General features: G+C 38.3%; 1 protein-coding gene across 3 annotated transcripts; it reads right to left on the bottom strand.

Annotated features, from left to right (window-relative positions):
• Positions 1-762: 762 nt before the first annotated feature.
• WTAP (WT1 associated protein) lies at positions 763-27,355 on the bottom strand. Of its 3 annotated transcripts, none has more exons than XR_012586189.1 (9): positions 27,068-27,355; positions 23,118-23,155; positions 22,974-23,029; positions 16,381-16,439; positions 14,461-14,588; positions 8,814-8,992; positions 8,037-8,602; positions 3,842-3,996; positions 763-1,986 (listed from the first exon to the last, which is right to left on the bottom strand). XR_012586189.1 is itself a non-coding variant. In XM_074580334.1 (8 exons), the coding sequence occupies exons 2-8, from the start codon at positions 23,145-23,147 to the stop codon at positions 1,403-1,405; spliced, it is 1,191 nt and encodes a 396-aa protein (XP_074436435.1). In that variant the 5' UTR covers positions 23,148-23,155; positions 27,068-27,355; the 3' UTR covers positions 763-1,402. The 3 variants fall into 3 exon arrangements, 1 of the variants encoding a protein (XP_074436435.1); XR_012586190.1 differs by having other exon boundaries at positions 8,255-8,602; XM_074580334.1 differs by lacking the exon at positions 8,037-8,602.

Raw genomic sequence — 27,355 nt, 5'->3', positions numbered from 1 at the left:
ACTATTGTCTATATGTAGCCACTAAAACAATTTTATTAGTCATCTGGTAATTACAAGATTCACAGGTATAAAAGTGTTGAAACTGGATTTAAGTCTACCCAGAAGTATACTGCTCAATATTTTTATTTTCCCTTTGAACAGTGCTTAAAAGCCAATGCTTTTTCATCTCCTTGCTTATATGCTACCATCACTGATAGAAAATAACCACCAGAAATTCAGGTTCTAAGAATTTCATAACTTATTGCTAGTGAATAATAAAAGTATGCTTAATTAAAGGTAATTTTTTCATTCTCTGCACCTGTTAAGAAGTCAGTTCCCTCAGGTAGGCATTTAAAAACCAACAGGAGTTATATCTGGTTTAGGAGGCTGAATTACTAACTCCTTAAAGTTCTGTAGTTTAATTTGTATATCTACTAGTTGGGAGAGTTCTAGCTTTTGGGTTTTGTTTTGTTTTTTTTGTTTTTTTTTTGTTTGTTTGTTTGTTTTTTTTAATCTTTATAAAAGCCAGGTTCCTACTTTTAAGGTTTACTTCTATTAACTTTTTTCCCCCCCTTATCTGCCAATAAGGATAAAAGCTGCAGAATATGCACTATCAGGCTGCTCTGAAATTAGTATGATAGTACACACCTGTAACTTCAGGTATTTGGCATAAGCTGTATCAGACAGGATTGACACAGGAACAAGTTCAATAAAAAAAAGCAAGTACTGTAAACATACTGCATATGAATAAGCCACGTAAGCCAATGCAGAACAATGAGGAAATTACATTATTAAAAGTTTTTATTTAGGTTTGGTCAGTACAGGTAAGATAATATTGGAGTCACAGAGCAATATGCATAAACAGGATACAACAGTTCTTAAAAACTGAGTAACTATGCACACAATTCATAAACATTCGGTCACCTAAGGAGAAAATGCACAGATGTATGGTGGGAAAAACTGTAATTAACACTGAAACTACTACAGGACTCCTTCAGTAAGTCCATCTTTTAGTGATAAAACTACTGTACTGGGCAAACTTAGCAGTCATAAACCCACAGCTATTATGACAAATCTTGAAGGTGGTGTAAGTATAACGGTATGAGTAAGAATGCCCTTACACAGCACAGGTTCTAGATATACACAGATTTGTACAGACATCATTTATGTTATACTTTATGGAAATAATTTCCATTTCAACTTCACATTAACTCATATAAAAATAACTTGAGCTACACAAATGTCCTTTTAGCAACATTCAACGTAATTAACTGTTAAAATTTCCAAAGTGGCAGAGGTATTGAAGCAAAAAGAAACCCACAAAAAGGCAAAATTGTGACAAGTATGCACTAATTTAAACGGCTTCTGGACAGTATCCTCTCCCAATTTAAATGACACTGTATAAAAACGTTGCAGAAAAATGTTACAAAACTGAACCCTGCACATTTACACTGGAGTCCAAACCATTCTGGACATGACGAGAACCCACAGTTCTGTTACCTTTCATGCTCACTGTTTTCTCCTCTTGAGGATCATGATTGGAGTCTGTGTCATTTGAGTGGTGCGTGAGAGAGTTTTCACTGCCAGTGGGAGAGTCTACACTTTCATACCCAGTACTGAGCTGGTTTATGTAGCTACCACCTCCTCTACCAGTTCTATCTTCAGAGTGGTTGGACAGCTTATTACCATTCCCTGGAGAAGCCGGGAAGTCATCTTCCGTGCCGCTACCCTCCCTATAAAATCCAGGCCCAGACGTCCGCTGATGGGAGGAGCTACCATTGCTTGGTCCGTTTGCCAGACGGCTGCAGTCTTTGCCCACAGCCTCTCCCTGGTCTGTAGGCTCAGAAGACGGAGTCCTGCTGGTACCTGGGTTGGAGGCCTGGGACTGCTGCTGCTGGTACTGCGCCAACTGCTGGCGAGTCTCCTTCAACTGCTGCTGAAGAACTAGAATGGTACTCTGCATACCCTCTACCTCCTCATCAAGCTGGATGATGAAGTCATTCAATTCTATATAAAGAAAACACATTTGTTGCAAATACTTAATAGCCCATATATAGCTTGAATCTCAGACACACAACAAAAAATTAAAATCCTGTAACTCAGCATTTTATGCTGAAAGTTTTCAACAGACAATTTTTCAGCCATCAGGTATGCACTAGTTTTGATACTCTGCCTCTGAAGGAGGAAATGCGTAACTATCATCTAACATACTTTCTATACTGCTACTCAGAATACATGAGAAGTAGTTAAGTTTCTGGGCAAAAAAGGAGGATATTGGGAGAACAACTCAACTCCAGCAATTAGTATTTTGCAAGTAGATGTACTTTTCTTCAAGTATAAAACCTTAGCAGAAATACTGTAAAAGCGACCATAAACCACATCTGTATATAATGAATCTGAGTAATTACAAAAGCCTGTTCAGTGACAAAAAAAGATTCTAGTCACATTTCAAGGAAGTTTCAGTTCTAACTGTTTTTAATCCTTTAAGTTCTGCATAATGGGACACTAAAAAAAGATACTTTCTTACCAACAAAACTGTTAACTAATTCCATAAGGTGTTTTAGTAGTTGTGTAACAAGAAAAAAGACTTTACCATTAGGACTGCATTTCAGAGCAAAAGACATTTTACCTGAAAACATTAAAAGAAACGCTGACTCCCTTAGTCTTCAATTCAACTGCACCATTGATATGATGGACCAAATAAAATGCAAACTGCTTGTTATTGCAAAAAGTCATGAAATTAAACTGTTTCTTGCTATGAGAAAAAAATTATTAGGAAAACTGCTATTGCAGGATTATTGGGAAGAAGCAACTGGGACAAAGAACACATCTCAGTTCTGGAGCTTGCTTTACTACACTGTATTCAAGAGCAGAAATCTTTAAAGAATGTCCATGCTTGCTTCAATTATGAACTTGATAAATTTAGCCAAAGTGCATTATCTAAATAGTATTTAAGAAGCAAAAGGGTAACTATTCCAATAACATGTCATTACAGAAAGAATCATTCACCTTAAGAATCCTGGTTATTATATATTATTTTATACTGCTACTTTCTCAAAAGTATGATCCTATGGGGGAGGAGGAAATCTACCCTTAAAAAATACAGGATATGTCACACTTAGATCTTACTGACTTCAGTTGTAAATCAATAATATATCCATGTTTATGTGATGTCTAAATAGCTCGTGTCCCAAGACTTACTCTAATAATCAGATAAGCTACTCTAACATTCTACCAAAAAACCCACTGATTCTATGCAGAACTCTCAACTGAATTTTTTTTAAATTTGCATTTTCCCCTCCATTCAAGTTATGCAAGAGGTCAGAGTTTATAGGTAACTTCAATTTAGGTTTATAATGCTGTAAAATTTGTACTGTGAACACAATAATGACATATTTTAGTTCATCTGAGTTACCTAAGCAAAAAAAAAAGTATTTTTTCTTAGGCATTAAGGAGTTGTAGATTTTTAAAAAAATAATTTCAAAATGAGTCAGTCAACAAGCAGCATTCTGTTCTCAGTGCATGCTTAGCTTCACGCAACATTAACAACTTTCATCTTACCAATTCACCAGTAACGTGTACAGTCTAAATATTCCCTATTAAATAGCAAGGCCTACAGTATGAAATCTGGCAATTTCAAATACTGCATTACCAGAGCTGCAAATCCCACCAGTCCCCCAAAGTTAAGTTTGTAATTTTTTAATTTTTTTTTAAATTAAGGCTACCAGTGAAGACTTACAATTGTCATATTTTACTCAATATTGCCCTTCTAGCAAAGACGGTTTTACAGTATGTGTATCATCAGGAAATTAAACTAGCAGAAGTGCAAGGCAGCTTCCATTTTCTTAAAAAAATCCCTTACCATCCTGACTGCTTTTAAGTTCCTCACTATATTTCTTCTGCAAAGCCAACTCTGCCTCAAGCTGTGCAATACGTCCTTGGGAGAGCTGCCTTCCAAGCTCTTGATTCTCCTGGATAAGCATTCGACACTTCGCCATTAACTTTTTGCCTGTTTGGCTGCAAAGGAAAGAGCCATCTATCACAAAATGAATACAAAACCTTCAGTAATTCTTCCTCAATCACAGTTACAGACAAAAAGGAGATGCAATTTCTGCATGTCACAATTCAAGGAACATTATGCCTCAACATAATTGTCATAGCAGAAAGTCTCCCTATAGTTACCACGTGCTGTTCCAATGCCAGTTGATCTTCTGCCGCTGTCCCGTAAAGTGGAAGGCAAGTTTTATTACTGCAAATATGAATAAGCATATTGTTCTTTTTTTGATACCAACATCTGGATTATCAGTATGCACAATCTTGCATGTGCTAATTCTCAATGGAGTTAAGTATTTGATTAAAGATGTGCTTTGTAATTTTAAAGATCAAGTACTGCATAAAAATTACACATGTAAACTCAATTATAAACAAAAACATTCTTCATGCATTGTACTAGTAAAATTTAATAATTAAATTTGGGTGAAAAGAAAAAAGCTGATTGGGGGAAAATGTTAAATCCCATGTTCTTTTTTTCATAGTGACATCCATTTTTCTTTAAGAGGCTTAGGCATTCTTTTGAATGCTGCCCAGGTACTCTTGTTTAAAAAATTAGATGTATATCTTTCAATTCAATTTATGTATTTGACAGTAACATACACAGTCTGTTTCATGATTTCTATGGTCAGCTTTCCCTAAGCACATCTTGCATGGTGAGGAGAAAGTGAAATATAGTTAGAAACTGGCAGGAAATTAAGGAAGGAGTGTATTATTCATCTACTTCCTTTAGAGTGACAGATTTTAGATCATGTGTAATGATCATCAGGATGTCCAGTTTCTGAAAGAAATGGGAAAGAGGCATGGAAAAAATATTTTGAACTGACAAGATTTTCTTTACTATATGTGTAACATTACACATCTTTAATCTTCACGATAAAAATTGCTTTGTAAAGCATTATAGGAAGTAGTATGCAAATTAATATATAGGCAATACAGCTGACTCCATAAAAGAGAAAAATGGACGTCCTTTAAGACTCTTGGTCTGCCAAAGTGAGGACAGGAACCACAAACAGTTCTCCTTTTAATAGGCTCAGCAACATAACGAAGCTGTCCTCTTTTCTACAGAAGTGTAAGCTCTGCCAAAAAAAAACAACCTCCCAAACCTGAACAGGTTTATTTTGAATTCAATGGCAGGATTTGCATTACTTTTCAAGACCAATAAGGTCTTCTAATTTTTTGTTTGTTTGCTTTTAAACAAGTGACGAAGACTGAAAGAAATTTTGAGGATTAAAAAAGTAGAACAGGAAATTTCTGCTACAATTCACAGCCACGGTTCTCTCCTGCAACCAAAATACCCAACCAAAAGAACTTAATAATTTCCTTATCAACTACCTTTTGAGCATTCAAGCCTAAGACAACTTAAGTTCTGCCAACTCTGCCCCATTTAACATTTTCCGACTGACTCTCCCAAATCTTTCAGATGGGCTGCTCCAGAAGGAATCTGGCTGTGGAAAGTCCTGGAAGCCTGAAACTCTGCTAAAGGCAGCAACCTGTTTTCTTTCTTGATGTGATGTCCAATGCCAGGTCCTTGAAGCTTAAATTGTGCTGACCTAATACAGTCCAAGTCGCACACTTAAGATGCAAGTTTCCTTAGAGATGTTCATTCTGTGTAAAGCAGGACCACTTGGGAGATAACCAATGTGACATATCCCAAAAGTTATTAGGCAGACATGCAATGATTTTTAGCCATTTGCAAATTTCTGTTACTGTATTCATCACCACTACAAGTTGAAGAAGTTCACAGCGCTTAAGTCATTTAATGCTCTTCTCTTCATAAAACAGTGTCAACTGTAGAATCAGCAAGTACCAGTTAGCTTGGAACTGGGACAATTTTAGAATCCCATTAATTTCTTCAATGTTAACTCCTGCCAAAGTGTAAAGTATTTATTACCTGTATAGAAATTTGCATAGTTACCTATAATGCTATTTCTTCCCATAAAAGTTTTTCCAGATGTTCTGAACTAGTACGGCACCAAGTAACCTCCCCGTGCAATTTACAAAAAAGACAACACATGCAAGAATTTAAAACCCAGTAATTACTAAAATAACTTCTATCAGCTGTAAAATTAAGTTTGGCATTGTTTTCACAAATCCTCTTGAACATACATGCAACAAAACCTGTAAGAATATAAGTGGTTAAATTTCAGAAGACTAGTGTTTGTTGTACTAGGCTTACTGCAAGTGACACTTCTACTGATTTTTAATACAAGTGTATACTCTTTGTTTTAATGATGGTTGAAATGGCTTAGCATAGCCATTCCTTTGATTACATACCCTTTTATTTCTCCCTCCAGACATCAGCAATGATTATGCTGTAACCCCCTTACCTACGGTTAAGGCCCAGAACTAATACCGACCACTTAGGGCTGCAGTTAAGATGTTACCCTAAGAACACCAGTTCGGGATTTGAAAAGCAGCAGCAGCATCTGTTTCAAAAACTAAGGTCAGATGCCGTGACATAAGAGTCGTTGCATAGAAGGATGGACAATTAAAGCCATTAAAAGGGGGAGGGAGGGGAGGCAGAATGCAAAGAAATGAAAAATCCTGTAACTATTTCACAAGTCACCATTTCTTTACCCTTCCAGAAATAAAAATCAATCACATCTTAACCCAGTTAATGAAGACAGCCTCAATCATTTACCAGGAAATAAGTCAAATCTTCTGTATTCCAGCTACTGCATATATGAATTATGCACATTCACACCAACTTAAATTTTTATGTTGCATATTAGGGTATGTTGTAGCTACAGAAATAACATTTTCTTCTGATACTTTTGCTTGAAAGTAAGTGGTAAGTTAACTTGTCTCTCCTCAGTTGTACACACACATTTAGAGCCTGAGGACTTAAGAAAACAACCCTAAACGTATTCAATAATTTTTTGAACTCCAAGTTAAACAAGCAATCTGCACGGCATGCCTCTATCCGCACATTATAGTGAGTTTTACAAATGGCTTGGTAACACATTAACAATTTATTAATGCAAGTCTTACCTCTGTTTTGATGCTAGATCATTAAAATCTTAGATACTGCTATAGCAAAATCATCCCAGATGTATCACTTTTTAAAAGGTAAAGTTTTTCTGTTGGTTTTTCTGTTGCTGTTAAGTCATTACTCATGCAAAAAAATAAACCTGCATAAGTACACTACTCTTCAATCCCATATTAATCATATGAAGCACAAACAGTTAAGATACTTCCAAGTTAAAAATACGTAATGCCATCTTAATAAAAGTCATGGAAACAGTTAGAATACATCACCTTCAGTGACAGCTGGATGTCTTTCTTTTTAATTTAAAATTGAATTTTCTACGATCAGACTGAGTCATAAAATGTTGCCCAACTGTTTTGAAAATCAAAACCTCAGATTACTAAATAGAACTCAAATCGCTAAGGAAAAAATAAACACACAAATGCTATACCAAATCTGCATTTTGCTTTACACACCTCAGACATGCCACTCCCAACTGTCCCAGATCACTACTCTTAGAAGTAACTTGGGACAACAGAACAGAAGCATCAATAAAGTAGCAAAGGCTCCTTTCACTGATTCCACCAAGGAAAATGCATGCATTTAAGGTTTTTTTGGTTTGTTAAAATACTGACTTTGTTTTCAGAGAACGAGACAATGCAGAAATAACAACCTGTTCAATTCTCGTTCATCCCAGGAGCTTCACAATACAACAGTATAACCAGTAGTGTTCCTTGAACTATATATTACAACTATTTCAAGGCACATTTTATATAGAAGTGCAATACAAAAAAAAAAAAACAGGTGTACAAAGGAATAAAAACACCCCACCAACACTGAAGACAGTTGCCATCGTGTGCCTTCTGAATTGAGCATTTGAGATCAGTTCTTAGTATAGAAGATCAGAAAATTGTCATTTCTGCATGAAAACATGCAGTGAAATACTTATCACAACCAGTTTTTCTTATACATGCTAGTTGTGATCAAATATATATTGCGTCCAACAATTTTAAACCTGCAATTAGATAGAACGTACATTTTCGTACAGTCCTAATTTTGAGGCGTCCACAGTATTACCAACCATCCAGAAAACAGTTCATTATTTAGCAACATTGACTTAAGGCTCCATCAGGTGCTAGAGAGCCCAAAGGCTAAACAGTCAAATGCGTACACTACCACTGTTGTAATATCAAATAGCACTCTCATGGCTATTCAAAACTGGTTAGCAAATAAACTCTTTAACACAAAATTCACCTCATTGAGTTTTGACCCAGCAGTTCAGTGAACAAGCAGGAAGTCCACAGTCTTATTGGCAAAACTGACTTACAGTGTCTCTAAGTCACTAGGCTCAAGGTTAAGAGCGAAGCATATTCCACTTCTACATTTTACGGGAATTTTACATGTTCAATTCATGATTTATAATCTCTAGGTTCTCTCTCCTCCAAACTGTCTGTAGACACAGTGTGCCACAGACTTAAGACTTCTGTTTCTCCCTCTATTTTCTTCAAATAGAACAATTTTGCAAATGTCTACGTGTTCTAGAAAAGATTTTTTTTTTCGAAGATGGCCATTTCTTCAGAATAGTCCGACGCCGTCAGGCCTCTGAAGCAAAGGGGGAGAAAAAAGCTGAAACACAAGGTTCATCTGATAATTTTTACATTAAGCATTACAAGCTGGACAGTATAAGAATGTGGCTTTTGCCTCAAAACGTCTGAGTCTTGGTGTGGAAACGAGTACTTGGCTGTCCCACCATAGCATTCTCGTAGTGGGACTGTCAGGGAAGTCTTGACTGGGGAGTATTTGTTTTGTTTACCTATCAGGCGTAAATTTCCAGGCACTCAGTTCATTTTGGGCTTGTTCCAGTTTGTCTTTAGTCTGTTCCAGTTCACCTTTCATTTTTAGGAAAAACAAGTTGATGGCTGGGTCCACCATTGTTGATCGCAGTTGGGCAACACTAGGCTGCTGGACTTGCTTGAGGTACTGAATCTGATTCTGTGTAAAATAAGAAAAGAGACCATTATTCATATAACATGAAGTAAAATTTTGAAGTCACTTAGACACAAATAAAAAAAGTCACTCCAAAGGTAACAGCAAGGAAGCTTGCCTTCTTTCAACACTGTAACCTGAAAAAGGCAAGATAAAAATCACTTTTGCCCACCTGCACCCTACCGATGTGCATATTCAGATCATCCCCAGTCCCACTACCTGCTAAGCTTGAACTTTCAAGGCTGATTTTCTTTTTTTCCCTCTCTCTGCTTCAAATTGGTTTCTCCATGTCAGTTGACATGTGCCAGAGCAGTGACGGGAGCACTAGAATGCCTCATTTCTTTTATATCTGCTTGTTACCTGCTTAAAACAGATAGCTAATTTCCATGTAACTTCAGTGAAAGTTATTATGGAACATCACAGCTAATATTCACAGGTAGTATTTTTAAGGAACTACTAAAGAGGTTTTTACAAACTTCCAATATTTTTTGCAAAGTCGCTTATGTTTCAAGTTTGCATTATATTTTTCAATAAAATAATTCAGAAATATTATCAAGTGAACACATTTCGATTGGATTTGATTCTCTTGCTGTAACCACAAACCAGAAGATTTACAATTTTATAATTTATAACCCAGAAGACTTACAATACAGTCAAAATTTCAGAAGGAGTAACTGTGAGACAATTTCTTTTAAAAATAGCATTCATCAAAACTTGTATGTATTTAAATAGGATTAAATAGAAAGTATAAGTACAAACATTCTATTTACCTTTAAAATGTGCAGTAGTGACCTCAGTCACTTCTTGATGGAGGACAACATGTTTTAATTTATATATTGTTAAGTAGTAACAATTTTGGATTTTATTTCAAATAAGTGATTTCAAAGGTATTGAAATACTGAAATATTTCCACTGACACCACATTAATTTGATATTATCAACATAAAAATATTTAGTTACTTAAAAAAACCTGAATAACCATCATACTTCAAATTTTAAATAGACAAACTTTTGTTTCTCCAGAAAGAAATATAAAGGAAATAAAGCACTGCATAAAAATATTTTAAAGAAATAAAGCACTCAAGAACCCACCTACAAATGTTACTTAGAAACATGAAGTCCAAATTTCATCCACTTCTTGCATGACATTTTAACCCTGTGTGTCATTTTCCTCACTGAATGCACAAAACATTGCTCACTGAATAAAGATCCATTTACTTTATTTTTATTGATATATCTTTTCTATCCAACCAACTTCCCATCACTTGCACTACTGGAAGTATTTCAACAACCTGTCAATACTTTGCTAGGGCTAGCACTAGTAGAGGGTGAAACAGCTAGTTTAACAGATGTCTGCACACATACAGACACTCCAGCTGGCAACATAGTCCAAGAATAATTATGCTATGTTGGGAAGATGGTTCCCAAGCTATTTTTAGACAGGCATCATTGAGGAAAAAAGAAAGAATGTTCCCTGTCTTAGGTACACCCATTTCCCTCCCTCTTATACTGCCAGCCTAAGAACTGTAACAGATTTCTGGGATCAGTAGTAGGACAAAGAATTGCTGCCACCAGCTCCTCACTCATGCCAGAAATGCACTACACCACGCAAGAGGACCCAGCTGATTCTGTACAGTGTCAGTTATTTATCAGTCTCATTAGGGTATCTCATCTCTATCTCCTAGGCCAAGCAGAGAGCATTTGCATAGGCTCCACATAACACCTCAACTGTCATTCCTAAACCATCAGCATAGCGAGAATTTACTCAAGCTGAACAACCCTTGCTCATTCCCTCTCCAGACTTGAAAGACCATTTATTCCTCCAGTTTTTCCAACTCAAAATTTTCTCTATCCCTCCACAAGTGCCTTCTTGCAGTTTTAACTCCAGAGTTCTCAACTATCAGGCTTGCCATCCACCCAGACCTATCAAGCTCCCCCCGATATGACCCACTCCAGAGCAAGCCCGCACCACTTAACCCTTTTGCCTAATTCCTTATTCCATTCACCTTCCTGCTTAGCCAGTCCAGGCCTCTCATTTTTGTTCCCTCTAAATACTTTCTGGTACACCTTTCTTTCCATTGATATTCCAGGTGGCAAGGGGTGGGGAGCAGAGGAGTTTGACTGCAGCCAGGACCAACTTCAAGCTAGAGCTGAATACACAGAAATAGTCACATCCAATGCTAGACGCCAGGACATGCACTCTAACACTCTGAATGTCTACTGGCTGTTCATATTCCCAAACATGAAAGCACACACTAGGTGGTATTTCTCAAACGCTGTCAGATGGACAAATAGGGATGAATTTTCACAAAAAAAAAAAACCTTGGTATCAGCTTTCTCTCTGCTCTAACCAAAGGCAGGAGAACACTGGAAGTAGTCTATTTAGAGGACATCAGGCTGTGTAGGATTTTGTTTGGGTAGATTTTTCTTTTTTTAAGATAGACAATAACATTTTCAACCCCTCTGCTTTCTCACGTGTTCTTGGCAACATCTGAATCCTTTCAGCTTCAACTGTCCAAAGACACCGCAAAGAACAGACCCTCTGACATGAAGAATTTAAAAAAAGAGAACACAGGTGCTTAACAAAAAATGTAAACAATCTAAAGAAATACAACTATATATCCTTCTTATAAGGTAGAAGAAACTGGATAACGAAGAGAAAAAACAGAGCTGTAACCTAAAACCACAAGTAGGTTATTAAGACTAATGACTATCTAGGTACTATAGCCCAACTGCACCCACAGGAAGCTTCCCTCATTGTCATCTGTTCCATGCAAAAACCAATTTGAGTAGCAAATATTTCCAAATGCCTGTCCACTTATTGACCTACAGTAGCTGTGCAGTAGCTTTTGGGGGATGGGGGGGGGGGTGGTGAGTGGTGAAGCCCATTCCTGAAGTAGCGATAACTTCATCACTGCCTCTGCCAGAAATAGTGCTTTATGTAGAAACAGTAGCCAATATCTTACCTGCACTTCCCTAACAGCAGCAATCTCTTCATGGGTTTTTTCCTGCTAGGGGGAAGGTAGCTCAAGGCTGCTTCTGCTGACAATAGGGCACATGAGGTATTAAACACCTAAACTTCAATCTAGCCGTTTAGTTCACCGCTAACTATGCGGTGTACTTTTGCAACACCAGTCAGACTCTCAGTAAGCTCCTAGCTCAAAAGAAACCCATATATTCTGCTGCTAGACTCAGCATGAGCACGAGAAAGAATGGAGCTATGCACTCAACTACCATCTTGTTTCTTCTAAAAGAGTACTGAGACAGCATCGGGACGACGACTCTGCTACTGCTGTTCTGACATGCACACCTACACTTCCCAAGACGACTGGTTACTTTTACAAGCTAAAGTAGATTTTGTTTTTAAAAGAAGGGTACAAATTAAAACAGCAACTAAAACAAAAAAAATCCATCACACCTTATTTTAAAACAGAGCTAGCATATTTTAACTAGAAAGGTGCTTTACACATCAGTAATCAGAAAAATCATGTATGTGTCTACTACGACCATTTGAATATGGTATGGTATGATACCACAGATGCCAAGTTTTTCTAATTAAGATGTGACAGAAAACATTAAATGCTTACAGATAAATAACTCACACACAAATAACTGCCAAATGTAAATATGGATTATAAAAAATGGTTAACTATGCTAAGAATAAAGAAAAATTATTTCATGGACTAGAAATCAGACATGTCAACTTACCACTTGGTTCATTTAAGAAGTGATTTAACAGCCTATAGCTTAGCATCTCATCCAACATGATTTATTTTGCTACTGTTACTTTACTGGAAAAAATACTATCTAATAATACAAAGACAAGCAGTCCTCCAGAGCTCCTTGAAACTAAGCGTATTTAAACTTGAAAACACTTTGAAGGGTCAATATCTCAATTACAGCTTTTACCCCCCTTCCTTCAAGGACGCATTTTCCTACCTCCATGCACTATGAAGGAGATTACATCTTTGATGTTATTTATGTGCCAATACCTGGAAAAATATAAACCCCCTGTGTGTGTTTGGTTTTTGTTTCTTTTTGGTGGGTTCTCCCCTGCCCCCACCCCCTTTTTTTTTTTTAAAGTACAATGAAATTAATAAAAGCTCTAAACAGATGTTCTGGAAAGCCTATGCATCACAGCTATGAAAATCTATAACAAAGTGCAGCCAAAAATCCTGTAGTCTTCATGATCTTGCCAAAATTCATAGTCTAATTTTTGTCTAACTCATTCTTTTAGAAATGGGGATGAAGAAAGCTGAAAACAGTACAAATAGATTTGGTTTTGGTCGAAAATTTGCATTTCTTTTTTTTTTTTGGTATTTTTTGTTTCAGCTATATGCTCAGAAGCTCAAAAGAACAAAACTCTTATTACTGCTGTCGCTTATAGCAGAATTTATCAGTAAAACTAACAAGAGAAGCAGGATCAAGTAGTCTTACTGCTAGGGAAGTGTTGAGGTATAGCACCAGAACAGATCTTCATTAGCATCCTGGGCTGCATTAGGAGGAGTGCTGCCAACAGGTCTTAAGAACAGTGAAAGTAACATATACAGTTAAGTGTCACACTACTATACCTGACAGCTCTGAAAGCCTACAGGAAAAAAGAAAGGAAGGCTAAAAGAAATTAACAAAGGAAAGCTACAACACTAGTTATTAGTTTTGCACAGAGCTTGTATTTTTCGTAAGAGAAGCTCTCAGGAGTCTATTACAAAAACTAGCAATAAGAAGCTTTTTACAATTTTCTCTCAGGAACTTCCAAATTAAAGCAGCAGGTGAAAATTATGTTAAGAAGGTAATCCAAAGAAGATCAAAAGTCCAACAGTGGTAGAAGATAGTTTCAAGAAACTAAAACTGAACACAGAAGAAAACAAAGTCACAGAAAACCCACAGAAATAAACGAGAAACAACAACAAAAAAGGTATTCAAGTACAAAGAATACCAGAAACCTTGAGAAGTAGGTCTGCCAAATTTCAAAAGAACTCCCTCTGGAAGTCAGTAGCTCTTTCACCTACCTAGCCAAATGGATGCAGAGGCTTACAAATATCTTGTTATCCAAATTTAATATAAATATCAGCCAAAAACCTCTTAAATTAAACCCAGTAACCTCAATCTTATCCTTATGTTTCAATTTGTTCCTGTATCCAATGAGAGTCAGAAGTAATATTTTTGGTAAATATGCACAGCTGATAAATGCTAGAAAAAGTAAGCATGGCTCATGCAAGAACTAGCTTGGTTCTGAAGCAGAAGTCCTTCCAAGCACAATTGCTGCTGGAAATCAACTGAAATAACTAATACTAGAAAAGCAAACTTTAAGAAGTGATCTTTACTAATTCAGTAAAAGTTTAACTGCTCTGTCATTTCTTTAAGCACAGAAAATGTGATGCTATAGATATACGGAAAACATAGCATGCGGGCACTGGCTCAAAAGCTGGTTATCTTTGTAAGTTTGAAAACAGTTATCCTCTTTAAACACTTACAGTACACTCTTGCATCTCCTGTTCCTTAGTTGCCAGCCTCATCACCAGAATATTTTCTCTTCGGGCAGACTCTTGCTGTTGCTGTTTCAACTTCTCTTCAGATTCTCTCAATCCCGTCACATCATTAGCTAATACAAGTAATAACATATAAAAAGCATGTTTTATAGTATCCTCTCATGAACAATTTTTAATACAGCTAAAAGAATCTAAAAACCAAATTCAGAAACAGCAAAAGAGTCATAAATAAGCATGACTACAATAAGCATAACTATAATAGGCATAAATAAGAAAGATCAAAATCATTAAGTATTAGAAAAGCTTGACAACAGTTGGTTTTAAGAACATCTTTCTGATCCTTCCTTAAGGCTTACTAAACTTTTGAAAATGTTTCCATGTTTATATAGAGAATAACTTTTAAATTGCTTGCTTAAATAAATACTATTACTACTTGTAGTCTGAAACTCAGGAAGTTGGAACTGTCCTGCTAGCTGTAAAAAATGTTGAGGCGAGGGTGGAGGAGGGGCGTCTACAATCCACAAACAACAAATCCAAAACACAATCCACAGTCTGTAAAACAGTGCCATTTGTGGTCAATCCTCAAACTGGTCTCAACACTCCATTAGTAAACAGTAACACATTTAACAACTTCCGAAACTGCACTTCAGTCACAACTAGAATTCTTCTGATCCATTAACATTTATTAAAGTTGATACATGAAATATGAGAGAAGGCAGCACAGCACATTTCCAAATTACTCAAACAGGAACACATGCAGGCAGCCTTATACAAACAATATGTGTTCACTCTGATACTTTTCATGGAAAATGATGGAAAGCTTGAATATATAATAAAGATTTTTGTTTTTTCTAATTACTTGAGAATGATCTGTTGTGAATGTAAATTAAGAACATCACAGATTGCTTCAGGACAATTATTTCTAAATAATTCTTTGCAGATAATTCAGTAATACTGATTACTACAGTCTGTATTACAGTTTCCAAAGTTGAGAAACTGGGAACGTTAAAACAACTTATTTACCTATGCTAGGACAGTTTGAGATTGGAATGAAATCAACTTTCTATATTCTAGTCTCAACTTCCTATATTTTAGTCTCTCCAAAACTCAAACATTATGGAGTCGTAGTAGAAGAGGGATGTAAGAGGTAGAGACAAGGTAGAGGACATCTGTTTCGACTGACAGAAAAATATCCTTCAAACTCAGTGGTACTAAGTCTGTAAGTATTTAGACTAAAAATAGGAAAGAGCCCATTTCTAGCTGATAACACAATTTTAAAAAGTGACTTAGGGCTGGTGATTCAGTCACTTCCAGAACATATCCAGCTTTTCCCATTTAAGAGTAAGATGTTTTTCCCATATTCTCTTTTGAAAGACTCGAGTACAGACCAAGTTTTAAAGACCACATAAAACTGATAATCAAATAGTTAATTTGCCTAACCAGATCAAACATTACTTGAGGACCCATTTTAGATTTTTACCTCTACAAACTATTCCCCCTCCCACATTTATAATCCTGTGAGACTACTGAAGGCACAAACATTCACGGAGTATTTTGGTAGATGATAACCTTTCCTATGGAAAACTCCTGAAAATACACCTATTCACGGTGTTATAATTTGAGATGTTTTCCCCCCCGGTACTCTAGGTACAGATGGTCCTAAAGGTGCAAAACCAGACTTTTTAGATGCTGTGTAAGATCTGCAAAGGAAAATAAGTGGCTGAGAAAGTTGGGAAAGGCTGAAAAACTTACACTAGAAAAAACAGGGACTTTTTTCTGACAAATAACAGACACAGATTATTACCTCTTATTTCTACCAGTTTTAGAGAGCACAGATGTTACTTGAACACTCTGCTTTATAGAAACATTGTTAACTCGTACCATTTTGAAACTTGGCTAACTTACAATTAAGGTCGGTGTACTTGCCCTCCAGAGCTTGCACGTATGCTTCATACTGTTTCCACCTATTGCAGACAGCAAGAGAAAAAAGAATTTTCTGAAGCTCAGTTTATTAAATCAAGGCATCTCATTGCTAAACTTTCAGAGCATACTTTCATACCATAATCAGAAAATGCAAGGGAGAATTACACAATTGCATAAAAGACAACTCTGGGTTTTAGTCATGGAAGAGTTAAATCCGCTTCGCATTTCAGAAGGATAAGAAGGAAGCTGTGCATTACAACACTTAAAATTGGCATCTTAAAACTTGCTGTATTATTTTGGACAAACATTGGTATCAAACACTTACTACTTAGTTCTTTGTGTAAAGTACCTAAGATACATTTCATTCTCAAAGCAGAACAATTCAAATGAAATACTGTAACAGAAACCATAATACAGCATTAAGTCTGTCACCAAGTGAACAAGACAAGCAGAAGTGTATTACAATACACTAGAACTGGCAGTCCATGTTAAGTAGTTATACCAGTTATACCAGAAAGGGGACTGTTTCCTTTTCAACCAAACTTGCAGTTCTGATTCTTCATCTGATATGTATGTATTTTTGTAGTAATCTCAATAATCCTGGGGACTAACATGTCAAAACATTTACCAAATACATCAACAAGACACCTTCTTAAAAACATTCATGAGATCAAGTTAAAGGAAGAAAAACAAAGATTTTTTTTAATTTATATATACTTTGACAAGTTTTAGGTAATTTAAAAACAGTCTTTTTTGTTAGCCCTGATAATAGACAGAAAGTGAAAATTAAAATAACTGACTTAAGACTTTAATTTCTAAGTTCTTAAGTCTCCTCTTACAGTAACTTTTCTTGTTCAGTGCCTTTAATAATCTATTTTCCTAAATACTGTCTTTCCAGTTTATTTCACTGATTGTTTTCCCTTTTTTACAGTAGTAGCACAGATCATTAACATAGGGAATTAAAGTAGAATTCTGATCTTTGAAAAGCTGAAGTTACAAAGTTGCAGCTTCTGAAGTTAAGCAAAAGAAAATAAAAAGGAAGGAACTACGACAGAATAAAGCATTTAAAAAATGCAACAAATATGCTGAAGACCACTAACAATATTTTTAGTGCTCCAGCTCTAACATTGTTAACTCTTATGTGTTTATTCCTCCTTCTCTGTTTATTAAGTCTACACTGGTAGAGAAGACCAGATGCTACTACAATCAAACAGAACAGATGTAAAACTCCGTATTTCTAGGTCTCCAATGACTACATGAATGGTGTTTGAGTCTGTAACACCATTCTCTAAATGAACAATTCTCAGAGAAAACCAGAAGGGCAGTATCTCCAGATGCACAACCTTGGTCTTAGATTGTACAACCAAATCTCCATGCACAACAGTTTTGCTTCTATACTTTTTTCAGTAATATGGACTCCCAGCTGCTGTCATACACAGCAGAGGTGAGCCTGCATTCCCATTATGTGAATCTCACATGCTAAGTTTTCACACAGAGCTTGAAAGAGGTGACAAGGACAGCAACTTTGTGGAATGTTGTAATGATTTCTTTACTCAGTGATGGAATCTCAGCCATGCCATGTTGAAACTAGACAGCAGAACCTGAGGCTAATCTAGCAATGGATGTAGTATCATCTAGAAATCTCAGATACCAAGCACAACTACAGTATGGTCCAAGGGTTCAGAGCTACAAGTCAAAAAAAACAAAACCAAACCAAAACCCAAAACACACACACAAGAAAAAAAGCCCCTACCCTATGAGGCTCTGCTGCTATCAGGAAATGGTTAGAAAAAGTCGACTCACAGATGTTACCACATGCCACAGAGTAGATCTTCATTTCAGATCCAGTTAGAAACTTTAATGCAAACTGAAATATTGTAATCCTCCGCATAAAAACATGTGACTTCCCAAAAGACATTAGAACACATTAAGCACCTCTGATAGATTACAGAAGTTCTCACATAAATAGCATTCCTAAAAATGACATAACTCAAATGTTTCCAGCTATCTCAATTTACAGGCTCTTCAGGGAAAAGATTTTTGTCCAGAAATAGGTTCTAAAGTTCAGTAAAAGAAATATATTCTAAAAAAATCAGTAGAATCAGTAGTGATACAAACAGAAATATCTCCCCCCTCCCCCAATTTTGTCAGAACTAAAATTTGAAGATTGCTACTACCACATCTTTAACTGCAGAAGGAAAGCACTCCCCTATGGGAAGTATTCTTGCCGTACTTGATGATATATCCCTTCCACCAGATTTCATCTACGCATAATGCCTGCATTAGTTTGAACTTTTTTTTTTTAAACAGACATAGGTAAAAATCAACGCTTACAGTGATGTAAAAATCCAGGTTTCGGTTAAACTACCGAATTTGCACATATTTGCAAAAGCTTCTTTTAATAAACCAGTGATTTATAGGAACTTGCTTGCCAGACCTTAAGTCTGAATCCTTTCTTCCCAAGATCCAAGAAAGAAATAGTTCTCTTCACACATGTAATCTAACAGATGCATTGGTTTAAGCAGATGTGAGAGCTGCCCTGACCTCCTTGTTCCATACTGCCCCTTCTGGTAGGGGACTCAGGCAGCTCATCAGCGAACTTGAGTGGGAAAAACAGACAAAGCCTAAAAGCCAGCCTTTCTGTCCAAACAGTTTACTTCCACTCAATATTAGCTTCTTGATCTGTTCAGTAGTTCACGTCAGTAATCTGATGGCTAAACAGTGACACTCTACAGAGCTTCACAAAAGTGCTACTTGCAAGGGCACAAAAAAATAGAGACAGAGCTGTACACAGAACTAGGAAGAGAGTCCTGAATCTGATTTACATTCAAGGGGTCGCTTACAGTCTCAGAAGAACCGGAAGGTAATTGAGCAGCATTATGTAGGTTAGTTAGTTCCCTTCATTCTCTAAAAATATTAAGCAGACTTTAAGACTCCATAGCTTCAAATACCACTATTTTTTTTTGGAGCACCCACTTTTTATGCTGAGATCCAGGCCTCACTTTTTCCAAGAATAAATGATAAGCACTTCGGGGGTAGGGCACACAGTATTGCATCTGAGCCATTCCAAAAAGTGACTAGCTATAAGTCCATGTTGGTTGAAGTTCAGTAAAAGCACTATTTCCTCAGAACTGCTTGTATAAATCAGGGTGCTTCAGTGTTCTACAGACTAACCACTAGGCTAAACAATCAGGGCAATGCTGATCAGATTTTTATTTATAATCCACAGAGTGCTTTGTTACCATGTTCCTGGCTCTTCTTCCTTTACAGAAGTCATACACAGTCAAGCTAAGTAGCTACTGCATTAAAGAAGGGAGAGGAAAGATGAAGGAAGTAAGTCCACAGCAACAAGTAATGAGACAAGCAGAAATACCCAAAAGGTCGGACTGAAAGGCTTCTTGGTAATCCTGCTCACATTAGTCAACAGCAGAAGTTAAAATGAGCAAACATAAGTTACGTACTTCATGGAAAAGAGCAGTGAAATAGAGATTCATGGCAAAGGAACTGACAGAAAAGAATTAATAGTTTCTACACATGTATTTTGTCAATGCAATTGTGAAGCAATGATGATCTATTACCTAAAAGACCAAAAGCAGATGACACATGCCCCTATCTTAAAAAGCATTTGCCTCACCAAACCATGGACAAAACCAAATGCATTTCAAATCTTAAGACAATCCAGTAGCAGTCAACATGTTCTCTTCTATGTCTAAAAGTAGTGAGATGCCTTTGACTAAAATATGACATATATCTAATAGTGTGATATTTAATTCCAACCTACAAAGACAGCAGTTAGTGTAGTAATTGCTAGTTTTATGCGAAATCATGATGAAAGGTGAATTTACTATAAATCCATTAAATATACACCCCATTCAAAGAAAAAACAGTGTTGGTAGACTGCTTAATGCAAACAAATAAAACGGACGTGGCCAAAATGGCATTTAAGTTTCCACTTCTGGGTGTAATGGACAGTTTTCTCCTTAAATCAAACAAGTGGCCTTTTCGAGAGCAGAAGTTACACTGTCTACACTAAGAAGAAGATTCCATAGCAACACAGGTGTCATTTGCAAATTCCCTCCTGTCTCTTCATAGAATGGTTAAAGTTGGAAAGGACCTTATACGCAGTTTAGTTGCTGATGCACTTCACCTCCTTGGGTGTATTCCACCACATTCTCACTTGAATATATGCTAGAAACGGAGCTCTTCTACAGTAACAACTAATATAACCACAGAATAGTTTGTGTAGGAAGGGACCTTAAAGATCATCTTGTTCTAAGCCCCCTGTCATGGGCAGGGACACCCTCCACTAGACCAGGTTACTCAAAGACCCACCCAACCCGGCCTTCAAGACTTAAGGGATGGGGCCTCCACAACTTCTCTGGGCAACCTGTTCCAGTGCCTCACCACCTTCACACTAAAGGATTTCTTCCTAATAGCTAATCTAAATTTCCCCTCTTTCAGTTTAAAACCATTACGCCTTGTCCTATCACTACGCTCCCTGATAAAGAGTCCCTCCCCATCTCTCCTGTAGGCCCCCTTCAGGTACTGGAAGGCTGCTATAAGGTCTCCCCAGAGCCTCCTCTTTTCCAGGCTGAGCAACCCCAGCTCTCTCAGCCTGTCCTCATAGCATAGGTGCTACAGCCCTCATCATCTTCGTGGCCCTCCGCTGGACCTGTTCCAACAGGTCCATGTCCTTCTTATATTGGGGATCCAGAGCTGGATGCAGTACTCCAGGTGGTGTCTTACCAGAGCAGAGTAGAAGGGCAGAATCACCTCCCTCGACCTGCTGGCCATGCTGCTTTTGATGCAGCCCATGATAGTTGGCTGTCTGTGCTGCAAGCGCACACTATCGGCTCATGTTGAGCTTCTTGTCAACCAACACCCCCAAGTCCTTCTCCTCAGGGATGCTCTCAATCCATTCTCCGCCCAGACAGTATTTGTGTTTGGGATTGCCCAGACCCACATGCAGCATCTTGCACTTGTCCTTGAACTTCATGATGCTTGCACAGACCCGTCTCTCCAGGTCCCTCTGGATGGCGTCATCCCCCTCCAGCATGCTGACCACACCACGCAACTTGCTGTTGTCAGCAAAGTTGCTGAGGGTGCACTCAATCCCACTGTCCATGTCCCCAGCAAAGACATTAAACAGCACCAGTCCCAATACCAACCCCTGCGGGACATCATTCATCACTGGTCTCCACTTGGACATCGAGCCCTTGACCGCAAGTCCTTGAGTGCAACCATCCAGTCAATTCCTTATGCACCAAGTGATCCATCCTTCAAATCCATGTTTCTCCAATTTAGAAACAGGGATGTCATGTGTTAACAGTGTCAAATGCTTTGCATAAGTCTAAATCGTTGCGAGTTACAGCTGGAAGCCTTTTTTTATTATTATTTTCACAATATGAATCAGAAAGCAAGTGGCACAGAATCTATGCTTTGATACTTTGACAGGAATTTCACAGCTGGAAGTAAGGGCATAGCTTTACAGACTTAGGAGTTCTCTATTCACAGGAATAATACTGAGCATGGAAACTTTTATAAAAACATTCACAAGGCCTAAACCACTTAACATCAAAAAAGCATTTTTTCCTACTGTTTAAATGCATTATCCTTTACTACCCAAAAGACTACATACTCAGAAGAAACCCAAAATCAGTTTTGAACATATAGAGACAGACTATGTTGACTCCCCTGGGAAGAACTGTCACCCCAGAAATAGTTAGCAGAACAGTTTTCCCAGAAGAGGGAGCAGTTGTTCATATACTTAAGTATTGCACTTGTACTCATTTTTTCTACACAGTTTAGTCTTTGTCCTATGAAATAGCAATATTTAACTTGAAATATACTAATAGTGCTAATATCTTAAAAGTTAGCCAAGAGTTAAAATGCCAAAATGTCAATGCTAAAATGTGCTAAAATGCACACACAAACTACTCCAGCGGATAAACAGATGACCCACAGATATCTAGTTTAGTTAGCTCCTTGTTTAAAAATAAGGAAATTCAGGTATACAGAGACAATTGGCTTGGGCTGGTTTCTTTAAATAGGTGGACTGTATGACAGGATTGCCTATTATTTTTTCCATGGTGAAAAACACTTAAGTTTCTAAAAGGTGAAAGGCTGCTCTTTATCTCTTTATGCAAGTTCCATGCAATGAAAAATGAATTTTAACATTTTACTGTCATTATCTGAACATGTTGAGAAGACAACTGCATGGACTAAGAAAACCTAAACTTATTGTACGAGTAAGGAGTTGACATTTTTCTGATGTTTAAAAATAACTTGCTATCTAGCAAGGAATGTAAGCAACCATATCTCCTAAAGTTACAAGTGAAGAAAACAACTCCTACAAAATATCGTTCAGTATATTTTCTCTTTGGAAAAGTGTTTCCTCCAAACTATATATAAAAATATTTGAGACAAGATGAGACCTTTACAAAGGAGATTATCATGAAAAAGATCAAATAGTTTTTCAGAACACAGATGTTAAAAACAACAGAAGAGAGAGATTACTTATCTTCCATTAAAATTTCACTAAAATGTTCAGATGGAAAAACTGCTTTTTACGTTACCTTAGGATGAGCTCGTCTCTAGGTAAAACCTTAAAATCTGCTTCACTAAGGCGAACCTATGGAACAAAAGGAAAAGCACAATTTATCAAACTGTCACAATTACCTGGGGGGTGGGGGGAAGTCACAAATATTTTTAAAACATACCTTTTTTGGGAGAGGTTCTTCATTCGTCATTGTGAACTCTAAAGGGGGAGGAAAAAAATGGAGTTTTATTTAGTATAGTTACTAGTGTAGAAGAACACTGAACAAATCAGAAACTTGTAGTTCTAGCCTTATTTTTTTTTAATGCGTAATATTAGACTACTGAAATATTGGCTGCACACAATGCAGAGACAGAATACAAAACATTACTATGACAAGTTTGTTGCTGTAATCTAGATACAAAGTCAGATGCGGTTTTTTTGAAAGTTAACTAAAACTTTCTTTAGATGTCTAAAAAGCCTATCAATAACCAATTTTTCCTATTTAACTAAGCAAAACCACCCAACTTTGTCCATATTTGTTTAGATCAAACTGACATTTCGTATATGCCTACATCTATTTAACATGGTATTTTATGAGGTAGAGGATAATCAGGGTCTGAGGAAAGCAATTTACATTACTAGTTCAGTATCTGTTTGGAACAAAAGTAAATAATTTGCAAACTTTACCACTAATGTTCAGGTTATGTCAAAATACCATGTTCTTCCAGGTACTTATTCTCTTACTTTTAAGATTCTAATGAACAGGAAGTAGTAAGCAGTTGTTTTAAAACCCCTGTGAATATTTTTAGGAAAAGTAAGATGTCAAATAAATGGCTTGGATACACTGTAAAATTCAGTTCCTCTTGTGTGTATGCAGCATAAGAGGACTGTACTGTGCTAAGCTAAATATTCACACTTCCTTGAGTTACAGGACATGCTTCCCTATCTCAAAAGGATAATACGTATTATTTAATTGTAGTTGTAGAAAATGCTAAGAAAAATTGAGTCTGCAAAAATGATAAGCATACAAGTAACAATGAATGCAAGGTTTGAGAGAGGCATGCATCTTTGCAATACGCTTTCCAACAGAAGAGTTGCATATAGTATTAAGATTCTATAAGCTTGTAAGGATGTGTCGACTCCTTGGTAGCAAACACTTAGGTTCACAAAAACAATCATCTTCAGCAGCTACAAAGATTTTATCTTCTCAAAAAGACTTTTACAGACTACCTTAGGTATCTTCATAACAACACCCAGTGAACTGATTTAACTTCTCCAAATCCTGAGACAAAAAAATCCTAAAATTGTTTGTCTTATGACACAAAAATACACACCAAATTAAGTAGAGCCTCTTCAAACTACGCTAACCATTGATAAGTACACAGCACTCCACCAAATAAGGCCCCGGTTTAAGAACAAAAAAAAAGTCCCTCCCCCAACAAACAAAAAAAAACCCACCACCAAAACCACAAACCCATACCAAGTACAGTACACAGATGAAACAACTTCCAAGCCTTTCATAAAATAAAAACTGACATTAGAACCTTGGGAAAGGTTTCCAAAACCATTCAGTAGAAGCATCTCACTGATGAATGGCAGCTTCCTCTTCCTAGTCTTAGTAACACACAGGCAACTTGAGCACTTCCCTAGCTTAAGAAGTCCGTCCCCCCGTGTCCCCCCCCATCACCACCTTCCCTCTCGCACACAAATTACTCAAGCATTTTGCTTGAGCTCCGGATGCAGCTCCTTACTTGAGACTGTTTTACAAAAAATGTACCTTAAATACATTCAAGTGTAAGAGGCTACGAATACAAACTGACAGTGCCCAACTCAAGTCAACCGAAGTAGCACAGAGTAACTTGAGATCAGAGGGGCGATGCTTGTGACCCCTGTGTTCACATTGCCTACCATTCCCACTATAATTTTCCTAAAGATTTTTAGAATCTTAACTCCTTCAGTGTTCGGAAGTAGTCTTGAAGATCTCAGCAAGATTTAAGTCCTTGACAGAGAGAAACATGCTTTTTGGATGTCCCACAGAACTACAGCTAACACTGATTAAACTGTACCCAGATGATGTCAAGTCATAATTTGTGTGTTCCTCAGAAAAGTACCAGAAGCATACAAACACCAAAAAAGGTGAGCTTCCCCAAAGACTTGGCTTGTGAACCCTACAGCAGCATACAACAATTGTAAACACTTGACAGCTGCCACAATCATGACTGAAAGAAATAAAAGGCTGGTGCTCCATCTAAGGGTAGTCCACCTTGTATCTCCAGACCTTGCACGAGATTCCAGCATCCAATTCTCTATGGCAGCACCAGACCTGGCGACTCTTAACCTCTACACCCAGCCACCATTTACTAAGCAATCTCTTGCTTTCAGACAAGAACAGGAAAGTGCTGAAGACTGAGGTTACAGGCAACTGCATTACAGAAGTTACTGTCTTACCATCACCTATCATCACATGTAGCGACAGAACCATACACTAAGAAAAAACAAAACACACTGTCTAAAAATATTCTACAGGTTATTTTGGAAAAGCTAGCTTGATCACATCTACAGATAAACCCTAGTGCTCTTTCTGCATCTGTGACTTTTACCCTCACTACTCCCATGCAGCAGCTTTTTTGGCACCTACAGCAACTTACCAAAAGCTTAGAAATTTATTACTGCTATATATTTCTGCCATTTTTCCCCAGTGTTTTTCAGAAACAGTAAGAGCATCAGACTGACTACATCACTCGATCACAGTGATTTGCCTTAGCTTTCTGTTCATCAGCAGATGGAATTTGTATGCTACAGACAATAACATTACAACTGAAACATTGGTTCTTTGAATTTAATACAGTAACTTTTCAAGTACTGTGCAGCAAGAGGTGATTCTCATCACTTGTCTCTCCTCTAAAAGAGATTATCTCTCCCCTATGCAGATCATGCAAGAGCATGATGAAGTGCTATTTTCTACAATAAAAAGAATCAACAAAAACAACATTCATGTATAAGTGACTGGAATTAACACAATTATATTTTGTCATTTATACGATGAACAGCTTAACTGTACCATCCTAAGTAAGCACTTTCATGGTTTTGGGGAAACGATGGCTGCTACATGCCACTCCTTCTACATATCTGCTCCTGGCAACAAGCAATATAAAAACCATATTCCATACTTAGAATAACATTGTCATGGGCACTAAAGAAATGTTTATGTAAGCTCATCAAGCTTTAGGCTTTTATAGCAATTTAAATATGAAGAGAACTTAAACGAGGAAAGTGTGTTTTAATTCTGGAAACTCCAGTATTCTGTATGCCTTCTACTGCAATGTTTAGAAAGCACAGGATTTAAGGATTAAAAAAAAACAAAAACCAAAACCTAAGAAACAAAGTAGTTGAATAGTATCAGGTATGCTGCTTTACTAGTCACACCTGAAGTAACTGCCAGCTATTTTAACAATATGAAAAAGAGTTCCGTGGGGAAAACCCCAGCGTAGGCTCCAAGCTCACGAAATATGGAAGAAAAAAAAAAAAGCTTCAAAACACCACTCAGGCTAGGGCAGACTTCACACTCGCCTCAGCAACGGCGGTCCGCAGCCAGGTTCCGCTCCCCGCCGGACGGCGAGGCCGGGCCGCCCAGCCCCGCCTCCTGCGCCGAGACCCCGCCGGCCAGCCGCAGCTGCAGCCCGCCGACCGCCCGCCTCGCCGACGGCGTTTGACAGACCCCGCCGCGCCCCCCCGAGCCCGGGCAGTGCCCGTCCCGCCGGGCCGAGACGGGCCGCCCTCCCTCGTCTTCCACACGGGAAGAGAGAAGCGCGTCTCCCGCGCCCGGGGGGGGGCGGCGGCCGTGGCCGTGCCCGGGCGTGGCGGTTGCCGAAGGCTGGTGGAGGAGGATCCCAGCCGAGGAGCCAGGCCGGGCTCGGGGCCTCGCACAAAATGGCTCTAAGTGCTTCCGCTCCTCCCCCCGCTCGGGGTGAGGGATGAAGCCGCCGCCGCGGTTTTACGCCCCGGGACCGCCAGGTGCCCGGCGTCCCCCGCAGGCCCCGCTACCTCCCGCGACGGGGGAAAGCGACGGTGCCGGGGAAGAGGGGCGGCGGGGTGGGGGGGAGGAGGAGGAGCGCTCCCGCGGCCACTCACCTCCCGCCCGCGGTGCGGAGGCCTCGCTCTCCCAGCGCACTAGTTGCCTGGGCCGCACCCGTCACATCGAGGGTGAAACAACGCCGCCGCTCACGCCTGCCGCCACCTCTGCCTCTCGCAACCAGCGCTGCCGGGACCGACGCTCCGCAGCCGGGGTCGTCGCCGCTGCGTTTCTCCCCCCCAACTTCGCCCGGGCTCCCTGGCGTGCCGTTCCCGCCCGCTCTTTATTTGCGGATTCTCTGCGCTACAAAATGGCGCCCAAGGAGGAAATGAGCGCCCGGCCGCCCC

Source organism: Larus michahellis, chromosome 3, assembly GCF_964199755.1.
Source record: "Larus michahellis chromosome 3, bLarMic1.1, whole genome shotgun sequence".
Taxonomy (NCBI): Eukaryota; Metazoa; Chordata; class Aves; order Charadriiformes; family Laridae; genus Larus; species Larus michahellis.
The sequence above is the reverse complement of the archived record's forward strand: the minus strand, read 5'-3'. Positions and strand labels throughout refer to the sequence as shown.